Consider the following 15,524-nt stretch of genomic DNA (forward strand, 5'->3'; position numbering starts at 1 on the left):
GCTGGATTTTATATTCCCTTCATAAGACGATCTTTTGAGGAGATATGTAAAGGGTGATTTGTTAAGAGCTTGATAACTTTTTTAAAAAAAAAAACGCATAAAATTTGCAAAATCTCATCGGTTCTTTATTTGAAACGTTAGATTGGTCCATGACATTTACTTTTTGAAGATAATTTCATTTAAATGTTGACCGCTGCTGCGTCTTAGGTGGTCCATTCGGAAAGTCCAATTTTGGGCAACTTTTTCGGGCATTTCGGCCGGAATAGCCCGAATTTCTTCGGAAATGTTGTCTTCCAAAGCTGGAATAGTTGCTGGCTTATTTCTGTAGACTTTAGACTTGACGTAACCCCACAAAAAATAGTCTAAAGGCGTCAAATCGCATGATCTTGGTGGCCAACTTACCGGTCCATTTCTTGAGATGAATTGTTCTCCGAAGTTTTCCCTCAAAATGGCCATAGAATCGCGAGCTGTGTGGCATGTAGCGCCATCTTGTTGAAACCACATGTCAACCAAGTTCAGTTCTTCCATTTTTGGCAACAAAAAGTTTGTTAGCATCGAACGATAGCGATCGCCATTCACCGTAACGTTGCGTCCAACAGCATCTTTGAAAAAATACGGTCCAATGATTCCACCAGCGTACAAACCACACCAAACAGTGCATTTTTCGGGATGCATGGGCAGTTCTTGAACGGCTTCTGGTTGCTCTTCACTCCAAATGCGGCAATTTTGCTTATTTACGTAGCCATTCAACCAGAAATGAGCCTCATCGCTGAACAAAATTTGTCGATAAAAAAGCGGATTTTCTGCCAACTTTTCTAGGGCCCATTCACTGAAAATTCGACGTTGTGGCAGATCGTAAGTCTATTCATGATGAAATGTCAAAGCATACTGAGCATCTTTCTCTTTGACACCATGTCTGAAATCCCACGTGATCTGTCAAATACTAATGCATGAAAATCCTAACCTCAAAAGAATCACCCTTTATATACAACAAAAACATTGTTCCAATTAAAATTTTAATTGAATTAATTGGTTACACAAAATTTTTAATTGAAACACAAATCAATCATGAAATTAATAGTATCAATCAAAATTTTAATAGTATGTGGGCTATATATAATTATGGATCGATATGGACTAATTTTTGTATGCTTATTGGAGTCTGAAGTTTGTACCTCCAGGAAATCAAATCTAGGGAGCTATATATAATTATGGACCGCCATGGACCAATTTTTTCATGGTTGTTAGATGGTAGATACCAACATCACATACCAAATTTCAACTGGATCTGATAAAATTTGCCCTTCTATATTCGGGGGGCTATAAGAGAGAAGTTCACCACTGTGGTATCACAATGGACTGAATAGTCTAAGTGTGCCTGATACATCGGGCTGCCACATAACCTAACCTATATGAGGGCTATACATAAATGTAGTCTGATATGGCTCATTTCCAATACCATCCGACCGACATCAATAACAACTACTTGTGCCAAGTTTCAGGTCGATAGCTTACTTCGTTCGGAAATTAGTGTGATTTCAAAAGATGAATGGACGGACATAGCTAGATCGACTCAGAATTTCACAACGACCAATATTTCGATGTGTTACAAACGGAATGACAAAGTTAAAATACCCCCCCCCCCCATCCAATGGTGGAGTATATATGACACTACTGTCTGTCTACTAGATACCTAGCCATGTGTAACTGTCACCACAGCCTATAAAGTTCAATTGTAGAAGGCAGTCTCCATTATAAGATGCCGTATACCAAGGATATACTAGTTTACGGGAAAACTTAGCGCCCTTTTTACTATTTGTTTTAATGCTTTCTAATATAGTATTCCACCTGCTGTAGGTGCTTATGTGCTAGGCTTGAATAATTTACCTGAAAATCTTCTCTGTTAAGCAATGCTGTGACCGGCATTTTCACTTTTATACCTTGTGATGCGTTTTGTTGCCTCTTTTACGTTCCCTACGGATAATTTACGTGACATAAATACTAGAGGTGAGCTTACGATGGTATTAATACCAGTCAGTTTGGTCATATTCATGAACATTTTGGCTTTTAGCATTTCAACACCACTATACAAATGTTGCATACATATTTTTGGTGGGGGAGATATAATAGTGGAGTTGACCTATATATACATGGGTGCAATTTCCACCATATGGACCTGCATTTAACAATATTATAAAAAGGTATGTACAACACATTGGGTAAAAATATTATTTTATGAAATTCATTTCGGAAATTCATGTTTTTGAAAAACTCTGAACACTGAAAAAACAGTGAACCCAATATTAGTTAATTTAAAAAATTCTAATTGAACTGTATTAGAAACGAAGATGTCACGCCGATTTCATAAAAATAAGTAAATAATTTTCGACAAGTTCAAGTTTGAACGAAAAAATTGTAGTTCAAAATTGCACAAATGTCTTTAGTGCCATACGAAGTTCATGATGGACGCATTATTGGTAATATTTGCAAATTTTAAGAAATGATGAACTATTTTGTTGGAGACGCGAATTTTATTTATCTTTATGCTTCATTTCTGTATAATTTTTTCCTGTGTTTTAGTTAATTTATCTAACGTACGCAAAAAATTATTAAAGTGATGGAAACTTTCTTAATGCGTAATAATTCCATGTACTAAAGTGGAATTATATCAGCATTAGTGAAATATAGGGTTCATTTTTTTGAGTCTGTAGACAAAAAAACCGTTGTTATTTATGTTGCCACTGAAAAATTTTTTAACTTCTCTGTATATATTTTCTCTGGGCTTTCAAGGTCATTTTTGTATGCGAATAAAAACATTTTGTCAAATTTTTATTTCATGAAATATTTTACCAATCTCAAGGTTTGTATGTTTTTATTTGTTTTTCTTTATTTGTCGATATTTCGACTAATCTGTAAGGCATTATCAAGACGACCTAAATAAAAAATAAAAAGAAAATTAATAAATTTTTTTTTTTTTAATTAGGAAGTTTTTCAAAATTTTATTTCTATAGAAAATTTTGTCAAAATTTAATTTTATAGAAAATTTTGTAAAAATTTTATTCTATAGAAAATTTTGTCATAATTTTATTTCCATGGAAAAATTTGTCAAAATGTAATTTCTATAAAAAATTTTGTCAAAATTTTATTTCTATACACAATTTTGTCAAAATTTTATTTCCATAGATAATTTTGTCAAAATTTTATTTCAATATAAAATTTTGTCAAAATTTTATTTCTATAGTGAATTTTCTCAAAACATTATTTCTATAAAAAATTTTGTCAAAATTTTATTTCTATAGAAAACTTTGTCAAAATTTTATTTCTATAGAAAATTTTGTCAAAATTTTATTTCCATAGAAAAATTTGTCAAAATTTTATTTCCATAGAAAAATTTGTCAAAATTTTATTTCTATAGAAAATTTTGTCAAAATTTTATTTCTATAGAAAATTTCGTCAAAATTTTATTTCTATAGAAAATTTCGTCACAATTTTTTTTTCTATAGAAAATTTCGTCAAAATTTTATTTCTATAGGAAATTTTGTTAAAATTTTTTTTCTATAGAACATTTTTATATCAAATTTTATTTCTATAGAAAATTTAGTCTAAATTTTATTTCTATAGAAAATTTTGTCTAAATTTATTTTTATAGAAAATTTTGTCAAAATTTTATTCTATAGAAAATTTTGTCAAAAAAATTTTTTGTTGTTTTATTTCCATGGAAAAATTTGTCAAAATGTAATTTCTATAAAAAATTTTGTCAAAATTTTATTTCTATACACAATTTTGTCAAAATTTTATTTCCATAGAAAAATTTGTCAAAATTTTATTTCTATAGAAAATTTTGTCAAAATTTTATTTCAATATAAAATTTTATTTCTATAATGAATTTTCTCAAAACTTTATTTCTATAAAAAATTTTGTCAAAAGTTTATTTCTATAGAAAATTTTGTCAAAATGCTATTTCTATAGAAAATTTTGTCAAAATTTTATTTCCATAGAAAAATTTGTCAAAATTTTATTTCCATAGAAAAATTTGTCAAAATTTTATTTCAATAAAAATTTTATTTCTATAGAAAATTTTGTCAAAATTTTATTTCTATAGAAAATTTTGTCAAAATGTTATTTCTATAGGAAATTTTGTTAAAATTTTATTTCTATAGAAAATTTAGTCTAAATTTTATTTCTATAGAAAATTTTCTATAGAAATTTTTGTCTAAATTTATTTTTATAGAAAATTTTGTCAAAATTTTATTTCTATAGAAAATTTTGTCAAAATTTTATTTCTACAGAACACACAAAAAATTTTTTTCTGATTCAATCACGAAATTAATTGATCTAATTAATTTTTTAATTAATCAATCAATCACGGAAATGATAGTATCAATTACGTGTTTAAAAGTTTATTTCTATAGACAATTTTTTTTTGAAAGTTTATTGCTTTAGAAAATTTTGTCAAAATTTTATATCTATAGAAAATTTTATCAAAATTTTGTTTCTATAAAAAATTTTGTCAAAATTTTATTTCTATAGAAAATTTTGTCAAAATTTTATTTCTGTAGTGAATTTTCTCAAAATTTTACTTCTATAGAAAATTTTGTTAAAATTTTATTTCTATAGAAAATTTTGTCAAAATTTATTTCGATAGAAAATTTTGTCAAAATTTTATTTCTACAGAACACACAATCACGAAATTAATTGATCCAATCACGAAATTAGTTGACCCAATTAATTTTTGAATTGAAATGTTTTCAATCACAGAAATAATAGAATCAATTAATCAATAGATCAATCAGATCTATACTGAAAACAAACGCAAGAAACGATATTTTTCTTATAGGCAATATATTTGTAAAAGGACAGTATTCTGCTCAGAAAGACAGTAAACTACATAGTTTTGGGAAAATTAACGTGCAAAAATTTAATTAAATTGTATTCCAAATTTTTAGATTAATTAAATTAACAATGTTGTGGAAAGTTAAAAATATTGTTATACAGGTAAATTGTTTTCATTTTCGTTATTAGTTCTTCAAATAAACAATATCCGTTGAGAAAGTTGGAAACAAACCAACGAAATGTCAGGATGAAAAAATTAAGTAAAACTTGCATTTTAATTGTGTAAAAAGTAGACCAAAAAAGCCAAAGACACCGAATATAAAAATAAATTAACAAACATTTTCTTATGCTTTTGGATTTTTAACTACCATTTACGAAATGCACTCTCCTCAAAAAGCAAAAATGAACTAAAACTAGAGAAGAAATCTTAGGGGCTAGATTCTTAGAATTTTAACAATGCTGTAGTTAATTTTTACTATTTTGCTGTAGTTCATTTGTACTATTGTGTACGAAAATCTTCTTCTGCTTTTTTGGCATTGAATACAGTTGTGCGTCATTGAAATTTTACTGGCATTTAGTTCATAATATTTTTGAGACATACTTGGAATAATGAAAAATTCATTGGGCTGGGGTAAATTTCTTACAAAATTTTTGAAATAAACTAAAACAAAATGAAATTTTCGCAATAAATATAAGTGAATATATGCATCAGTTTTACAACCTTTTATAACGTTTTTCTTATACGAAACATATTTCATGCCAAAAAGCAGCAAAATGGTATGGTATTTGGCTGAAAATACTTATATGCGTTATTTCTTATTTAAAGTGTGCTTATATCCGTTACCCAGCAAAAAAAAAGCGTCGCCAAAAAAGGAATGAAAATGTTCTTTTTGGATCCGGAAGTGGTGCAAAATTGACGCAGAAGTGATGAATTTAACATCGGCTTGTCATAGGACGGAAGTTCTCCATTTCAACAGCTGTTGCACTGAATTTGCATCACTTCTTTAGTTGTGATCCGAATTCAATGTTTTGGATGTAAATTAAAAATTTCTGTGATATTTTGTCAAATAAATAATTTTTATAATTTTTTATGGATTCTAACATTTGTCGGAATCGTTTGACCTCAAAAACTCACAATTTTTTCAGATTGAGTTTAGAATTTTTTCGACAAAATTTAAATGATTTGTACCATTTTTTGAATTCTTACTCAGTTTTTAACCTATTTGAAACAAAAAATGTTAAAATCACCCATTAAAAGTATGAAAAACCAAGTTATAAAATATTGAACTAAAAGAACTTCCTGGGTATTTAAAATAAAGAACATCATTGGGAGTGCATCTTCTAGAAGTGCTTTTAAAGTTGTGCCTTTGGAAGAACTTCCAAATTTTTTTGCTGGGTAGCTAATGTAAGACATTTTTTAAACGATTCCATAAATGACTTCTTCCCCTAGCCTTGAGTGTAAAAATTATAGTAGTGCAAATACCTCTATCAATTAAAAGCTCACTCATTAAGCACAAATCCATTTGTCAATGTTTTGTGTCTTTCATCTATAATACACTGTATGGCCTATTTCTTTCGTTTGATGCGACTACTTTTCTCAGGTATTCATTTTCTTTGATTGCACACAGCCAGTTCATGATACATGCATACACATCGACAAATACTCGAACACCATTGTGTTCTACTATGTACTTCACTTTCATTGAGTTGAGTTAACAATGAGCTGTACTCCTTTTAAAGTCTTTACTCTTAGTGTTCTTTAGAAGCATCATTAAAAACATCTGTCTCTACACAATGTCAACGTCGTTATATTTATAGTCTCATTCACACACACACATACGCAGAAACAAACTCACTCGCCGAATCCGATAAATGCATAAGCGTATGTTTGGGAAGTATATCCATATGCATGAGAGTACATAAATATACAATACATACATACATATGTTTTGCAATAGTTAATAAACACCGCTGCATTGTCTCCATTTACAGGAGAATTTTCATAAAACCTCTCTCGTATACTTGCTTCGATAAATAGGTTAAGTATACGCACCCATTACCTCCCATATTGGCATTCAAGTGAAGATACTTTTATGTTTGCACATTTAGCTGAAAAAGTCTAATAAAACACAGTGGGGAAAATTTCAACCGACACCGTTGAGATTTTGTACAATCGTCGTGATACATTGATTAGCATTCCTTCCTGCACAAATATGTCCAACAATACTACAAGAAGGAGTTCATTTCCCAGCAAAAAAGCGTCGCCAAAAAAGTAATGAAAATGTTCTTTTTGGATCCGGAAGTGGTGCAGCTGTGCCTTTGGAAGAACTTTCAAATTTTTTTGCTGGGTTATTATTGAATTCAATATAAACTCAAAATTTCATTTTTTTTTAATTTAATGCCATCCATTGTAAAAAATATTTACCTACTATGTAAGATTTTTATACCCTAAACCACATAGTGGTCAGGGTATAATAAGTTTGATCGGCCAAAAAATGTGCCTACCAGAAATATTGATTTTAGACCCCATAAAATATATACCGATCGACTCAGAATCACCTCCTGAGTCGATCTAGCGTTTGGTGTCCGTCCGTCCGTCCGTCTGTCCATGTATTTGTTGTTCACAGGATTCCGGTCGCCATTATTAACCGATTTTGATGAAATTTGGTACAGCGAGTTTTTTGGGCACAAGGACGAACGCTATTGAATTTGGAAGAAATCGGATCAAATTTAGATATAGCTTCCATATACATGTATCGCCCGATTTCGACAAATGTGGTCACGTTGCGCTTTTTTTCAAACGGATCGTCACCAAATTTGGCAAAAGGTAATCTTTTCCATCGCCCTTCAAGTCTGCAAAATTTCATTCAAATCGGTTCAGATTTAGATATAGCTCTCATATATATGTATCGCCCGATTTTCCCAAATTTGGCCACAAAACCTCTATTTATCAACCGATCTTACTCAAAGTTGGCTAAATATAATTTTCTATAGTACTAACTATATGTGAGGTTAACCTAACCTAACCTAACCTATATATGTACCGCCCGATATTTCTAAATTTGGTCATAAAACCCTTATTTATCAACCGATCTTACTCAAATTTGGGTAAATGTAGTCTTCTATAGCATTAACTATATGTGCAAAAAATCATCGAAATCGGTTCAGATTTAGATATAGCTCCCATATATATGTATAGCCCGATTTTCCCACATTTGGCCATAGAAACCTTATTTATTAACCGATCTTACTAAAAGTTGGCTAGATTCAGTCCTCTATAGTACTAACTATATGTGCAAAATTTCATCGAAATCGGTTCAGATGTAGATATAGCTCCCATATATGTATCACCCGATTTTTAAAAATTCGACCTTAATAACCTTATGTTTGACCATACAGGCCTCAATTCTTAACTGATCGTACTCAAATCTTGCACAAGGTAACCTTTTGTGGTAGTCATCAAACCCGCAAAATATTATGCAAATTGGTTCAGATTTAGATATAGCTTCCATATATATGCATCGCTCGATTTTCCCAAATTTGGCCATAGTACTCTCATTTATTAACCAATGTTACTCAAATTTCAAATTTTGATGTACTAGCCGATCGTACTTATACGTACTTGTAGCTCTTACATAAGAATATTGCTCGATTTTGACAAATTTGTATTTATTACCCACACTAATTTAACGATTTTCTCTTTTTTAATAATGGGCTCAATATTAGTGGCATACTAACTCCGTAGGTGCAATATCAACACAGCCAGTGTTGCTAGAAATAGGGGAAATTCCCTATATGTAGGGTTTTTCGAATATTTAGCGTCTTGTAGGGACGTAGAGCCACAATTTAGGACATTTTCACTCAACACAATTTGTAATAATTTTTACATTTTGGTGGCTCTAGAGGAGGAAATTAGAAGCCGGCAAGGCTTGATCTTTAACAATGGGTGGTAAACTTTATTTCTGTAGAAAATTTTGTCAAGATTTTATTTCTATAGAACATTTTGTCAAAATTGTATTTCTATAGAAATTTTTTTCAAAATATTATTTCTATAAAAAATTTTCTCAAAATTTTATTTCTGTGGAATTTTTTCTCAAAATTTTATTTCTATAGAATTTATTGTCAAAATTTTATTTCTATAGAAAAATTCCTCACAAAAATTTGTTTATAGAAACTTTTTCCAAAATTTTATTTTTATAGAGATTTAACAAAAAAGATTACTAATTTGGGTAGAATTCTACCAACTGTGGGAACCGTGGTGGTAATACAAATTTATATTCTAAGTTATATACGTTGCATATTCATGTTTTAAGATAATAAAGTACTTAGAACCATTTTTGTTTTGTAAAATTTTTTAAATTTAACGAAAAATATAGTAGGGAAAATTGTTTGGGAATGTATGGGAAAGTAGGTAACTTTTTTTGTCCTTGTAGGGTAAACCGAACATTTTCCCAGGCAACATTGGCTATGAGCTATAGTCAGATTGACACAAAGCACCCATAGACATGTACCCCTTAATTTTCTTATGATTACTAATTCTGTAATGGTGGTTTAGGGTATGATATAGTCGGCCCCGCCCGACTTTCTACTTTACTTACTTGTTCTATACTACTTTACACAATTAAAGTCGTATGTCTTATGTAATAAATAATCTTTAATCCGGGCTGTACTAGCGTGACCATATGGTCACACACATTAGAACGCCACTAAATCTTCTCGTGTTGATTGCTGATAAACATACCATTGACATTTTAAAATTCGAAAAAAAATAATTACAGCACAATTCGGGTTGAAATATCTAGTAAGATATGGAATACTTAGGATCAAAGATAAAAAAGTTTCAAAAACATATTTTAAGGATTTTGCATTAAAAGTTTATTTTAACATAATGAAAATATTTCTTTACTTTAAAGTATCTGCAATAATCTGGATTTAATACTCACATTTTCTTTGCTAATAATACACAATATGAACATTTGATATATGATATTTGTATTATAATTTTAATTTTATACACGCAAAGAAAAAAACGTTTGGAAAACTTGTATCGAAAACGTATTTCTTTTGTTAGAGTTTTTTTAATTTATTCCAAAATTTTAAACTTTTATAACCAAAAAAAAATCGTATAATACAAATTTTTTATTTTTTCAGTCCATTTCGTTTATATCAAACACTGTTCTTTTCTGACTTTAAGTCTTTAATAAGACACATTTTACAGTTTCATAGTAAAAAATTAATATAGTAGTATGTAATGTTGAACATCTTTTCTGAATCTGGAATATATGTAAACAAAAAACAAATGAAAACTTTTTGCTGCTCGGTCGAAGCAGGTATCGAACCCACGACCCTTGGTATGCAAGGCGGACGTACTAAGCATTGTTCCACGGTGCCCAACTAAATGTATGTTTCTGTCAAATAAAGTTTGTTTTAATCGGCTCGTGGGCGCCAAAAACGATGCTATATAAATGTAACTGTTTGACTGTTGATGTCAATAACAGCTACGTAGCCCAGTGGATAGTGTGTTGGCTTACAAATTGTATGGTCCGCGGTTCGATTCTCCGTCCAGGCGAAATGCAAAATTTAAAAATATTATTAAATCGAATAATTTCTTCTACATTGTTTGTATTACAGAAAAGGGTGCTAAGAACTAATGGAAGTGAGAAAGATATGAGGGAAAATACAATTAGCCACAAACGATGTTTTTTTTTGAGTTATTCTTTATGAAATTGGTTTTACATCCTTGAAAAGAATAAACGTTTATCACAAAAAGTATATACTTTTCTTCCAAAAGCAAATGAGAAACGATTTTTGTTTGTCTAAAATTTCGTTTGGGACGCAAAAAAATTATTTGTTTGCGTGTAGAGCCTGGATTTATAGCGACATATATGTCTGTCACATTACTTACAATACAAGAAAATATGGTTTTATGTTGAGATCAAAAACAACAATAACGATTAAAACTTTTGTTTGACTTTATTGTCCATATTACCGGCGTGCGCGTAACACGCGTGATTCACGGGGGGAATCTAATGAATCGTGAATGAAATTTTAACTAAATCTCGTGAATTTGGATGGATGGTACTATTCAAAAATGAGTCAGGCGCGAGCGTGAGTGAAAACAAATTCTCTTTGTGTGCGTGAGTACAATTTTTTCAAAAACATCCTCATGAAAAAATCACGTTCAAGTCTAAAATCACACTCACATTAAAATTCACCATCACGATAAAATTCACGTTCGTCATAAAATGCATATTCACGATTAAACTCATACTCACCCTTCCCACTTCACTTCCCATCACCCTCACTGTTCATGCTTAAGAGTTCTCTCTATATGATCAGTTCACAAGTGAGTTTTCTTTCACTACGGTGAAGATTTCGATCAAATCTTCACTCCAACGATAGTCACTTGTGGTTTTCCAACCAAATATAAAGCAATAACACACTGAAAAAAATATTGACGTGATGCCAAAGGTTTTATGTTCTCAAAATACGAATGGGAATCTTGCTTAGCATAGAATACGCATTTCTCTGATATAAAGTTTTTTTTTGCTGGTCTAAAAATCGATAAACTTTGCAATGAAGTCGTTTGGATCTTTTACATAAGTGATTCGACTAAAAATTGGGTATCAGAAAAAAATGCTGTACACATGAAGAAAAATGTTGAAAAAAAAAACGAATAAATTAAAATCGGTTTCCTAGAATCAAATACGCCAAAACACAAATTTAAAAGAGAATTGTGTGTAGAAAGTATGCATCCATAGAAAAAATTATGAACGGTGTGCACATTTTAAAACAATTCGTTCATGAAAGTGAATCAACACACATTTGGTGTCAAATAGAGAACAGACGGTGTCAATGTGATAGCGAGAAAATGACACCATGCGTTGTCAAAACGACAACCAGCGTTCATGATTTGAAAACGTAATGATTACGAATTTATAAAAAAAAATCCACTGCCATGACTCGAGCCAGGATTTTCTGCTCCATACGAGTTAACAGTCGCCTTAATACAATACACCACCAACGGAGTTGCCATAAGAACGTCTAATGAATATTTTAAGACTTTTGATGGCCAAAGAAAAACGAAAGCCGTCCGTGGACGAAATTGTGAACATTCCGCTTTGATTCTTCATGAACGTTTCATTTTGTTGCCGTCCGTTCACGATTTTGCAACGTAATTTTTTTATTTGTGACTGTCAGCATTGTGTCAACACCCTGTATATTCTTTTACTTATAACATATATAAATGTTATTGCTACAGCATAGCATATGTACTTATATATTATTGTACTCTCTTTTACATATGAATTACTCTCTATAACTCATCATTGTACTTTTCATAACAATAAAGTTCAGTTCGTACTCGACGGCCATCTTGTTCATTACATGGTGTCAGGAGTGGTTCAATTATGCCAAACGAACCACTAATTTCGCAAACTACAGCGGCTTTCGTTAAGCCTCCAAAACCCCTGCAAATAACGGGTAATAATGTGTCTACTTCTTGGAAAAGTTGGATTCAGCAGTATAGATGGTTTGCAACTGCGGCGGAATTAGAGATGAAATCAGCCCAAATTCAAGTCGCTACATTTATGTCATCGATTGGAGCAGATGCTGTTAATGTTTTCAATTCCTTTTCATTGGGACCCGAAGAAAAAAAAGATATTAAAATAATAGAACAAAGGTTCGAAGATTACTTCGCCCCAAAAATTAGTGTAACATTTGAGAGGTATAAATTTAATACTCTCTACCAAAATGAAGGAGAAACATTCGAAGAATATTTTACTAAAATAAAAAATCAAGCGAAAAAATGTGAATTTGGTCAAATAGAAGATTCCCTGCTCCGTGATAAAATAGTCGTCGGTATTGGTAATGATTCTGTGAGAGAGAAACTGTTATCTGAAGATGATATCGATCTGGCAAAAGCAATTAAAATATGCAGAGCAAGTGAAATGGCTACGCAACAGTTAAAAGAGCTACATAAAAACGACGACATGAAAGTCGATGCCATAAGGAAATATGCAAAACCCAAAAGTTTTAAGAAAACAAGCAGCAATGAACAGACGGCAATAACATACGACTGCAAACGATGTGGAAGACAGCATGAGAGTCGTAACTGTCCAGCATTCAACAGCAAATGCCGAAATTGTCAACGAAGAGGGCATTATTCAAAATTTTGTTTTCAGAATAAACGCAATGGTACGAAGCTGGTTAATTCTCTGCAGCAGAACATGAGCGCCGAATCGGACAGCGACAGCGACTTGCTCGTTCTAACTGTCAGAACATCCGAAACAAACAAAGACGGAAAAGACAATTGGTATGAAGAAATAACAATCGATAAAAAAAAAATTAAATTTAAGCTTGATACTGCTGCACAATGCAACGTTATTCCACTGAGTGTTTTAGATAAAGGTCAACAAAAATATATTCAATCTGTGAATAACAAATTAATAGCATTTGGTGGCGCGAAAATTGATGTTCATGGGGAAATCTTTTTGACTTGTATAGTTCGCAATAAAAAATATAATGCATCATTTTTTGTTGTGAAAGATTTTCCTAATCTAGAACCTCTTCTGGGTAAAAATGATTGTGAACGGTTTTCATTAATACTTAGAGTTAACGAAGTGATGTTCGACAAGCAAATTTTTGATGGTTTGGGAAAAGTAAAAAACTTCATATACGACATTGATTTAGTAGAAAACCCATCATTCGAACACTATGCTCCACGAAGAATTCCTCATGCATTAAAAGAGGCTGTTAAAAAAGAGATTGACAACATGGTAAAACTTGGAGTTTTAGTAAAAACAGATGAAATTACACCGGCTGTATCACCAATGGTCATCGTTAAACAAAAAGGTAAGATTCGGTTATGCATTGACCCTACCGATATAAATAAAAACATACAAAGGCGTTACCATCCACTAAACACGATAGATGAAATAACAGCGAATATTAAAAATTCTAAATGGTTCACTTTGTTAGATTGTAAAAAAGGCTTTTGGCAGATCGAGGTTAGTGAGCGTACGCAGAAATATTTAACAATGGCGACACCATGGGGTCGTTACTCATTCAGACGATTGCCTTTTGGATTGGCCTCAGCTCCAGAAGTTTATCAAAACTTGATGTCACAGCTATTGGAACACATGCCAAACACCGAAGTATCGATGGACGATATTTTGATCCATGCAGTTACCAAAGAACAGCTTGAACGTCAAACCGCAGAAGTAATGGATATTTTATCTAAATTAGGTTTGAAGTTAAATAAAGAAAAATGTATATTTAACGTAAACAAAGTGAAATTTTTAGGGCATATATTGACGTCGGATGGAATAGCCCCAGACCCCCAAAAGGTATCTGCAATTAATCAACTTAAAATACCTGAAAACAAAGTGGAACTTCAAAGAATATTGGGCATGGCAACATACCTTTCCAAATTTATCACAAATTTTTCTGAAATTACTGCACCACTTAGACATCTTTTGAAAAAAGACGTAGAATGGTGCTGGTTGCCACAACACGAATCAGCATTCAAAAAACTAAAAGATGCTTTTTCCTCAACGCCATTGCTTCGCTATTACGACCCTAATTTAGATGTTAAGCTTCAAGTGGATGCAAGCAAATATAGTGTAGGCGCAGCATTGCTACAGAATGATCAACCAGTCGCATACGCATCAAAAGCTCTAACAAAAGCACAACAGAACTACGCACAAATAGAAAAAGAAGCTACTGCCATCCGCTTTGCCTGCGAAAAGTTTCATGAATATATTTACGGGAAAAAACTTACAATTGAAACCGACCACAAACCCTTAGAAACAATATTTAAAAAACCTCTCTATTCAGCTCCTCAAAGATTACAATCCATACTACTTTATGTTATGCCATACTCTCCCCATGTTGTTTACAGAAAAGGCTCTGAAATAAAACTAGCAGACACACTAAGTAGGGACTGCTTAAACAAACAAACACACGCAGAAGAGAAACTAGTTGAAGTGCATGTCGTTTCAAATTTTACAACAACAACTAAAGAACGAATCAAACGTGAAACTGCAAATGACACAAATCTTCGAACTCTACAAACATTCATACTTAAACATTCATACTTGCTTCAATTCTGCGCTTTTTTTTTGACTTGGAATCAGTATCAAAATCATTAGTGTAAAGACAACAACTTTCTAACCGGCGTATTTTCTCTCAGTGTAGTAGTACGCTAGAATTCCACAACGAATAACTATATTTGTGAATGCAATAGACCAAAATGCTTTTGTAAAGGTTGTACACAATAACATGAACTAACACTGGAATAAATCTTAGACAAGCGGTTTACAAAAGATAACAACCTGAAGTTTGTTGCCATACAAATCATCCACACTGTATATACCGAAAAAATATCCTATTTATATCCTATCCTATTTATATCCTATTACTCAAAGATTTAAATTTGTATACACCATTATACCTCAGTGTGCTACTGCACTTACCTATATGTGCACTTCAATATGGCAAAATGACTCTGACTCTCCCTTCAAGAATCATGAAAAAGAATTTACCTGACATTTAACCGTAATGTTCATTATTGTGGTTACGTTTCAAATGAAAAAGTGGACTTTTTATTCATTATTCCTTTGTAATTTAGTGTTTGTTGAACTCGATTCATATCTACGTTTTATGTTCATCATCAATGATATCGTATTTGA

At 31.5% G+C, this 15,524-nt stretch overlaps 1 protein-coding gene across 1 annotated transcript; it reads left to right on the top strand.

Moving 5' to 3' along the window:
* Positions 1-12,242: 12,242 nt before the first annotated feature.
* LOC142231205 (uncharacterized) lies at positions 12,243-14,984 on the top strand. The gene has a single exon (XM_075301824.1). The coding sequence runs from the start codon at positions 12,243-12,245 to the stop codon at positions 14,982-14,984; it is 2,742 nt and encodes a 913-aa protein (XP_075157939.1).
* The last annotated feature ends 540 nt before the right edge of the window (positions 14,985-15,524 follow it).

This window comes from Haematobia irritans, chromosome 3, assembly GCF_050003625.1.
Source record: "Haematobia irritans isolate KBUSLIRL chromosome 3, ASM5000362v1, whole genome shotgun sequence".
In the NCBI taxonomy this organism is placed as follows: domain Eukaryota; kingdom Metazoa; phylum Arthropoda; class Insecta; order Diptera; family Muscidae; genus Haematobia; species Haematobia irritans.

Bases quoted from the DNA above. Each gene is read 5' to 3' on its own strand.
- LOC142231205 (XM_075301824.1), top strand. From the start codon at position 12,243: ATGCCAAACGAACCACTAATTTCGCAAACTACAGCGGCTTTCGTTAAG.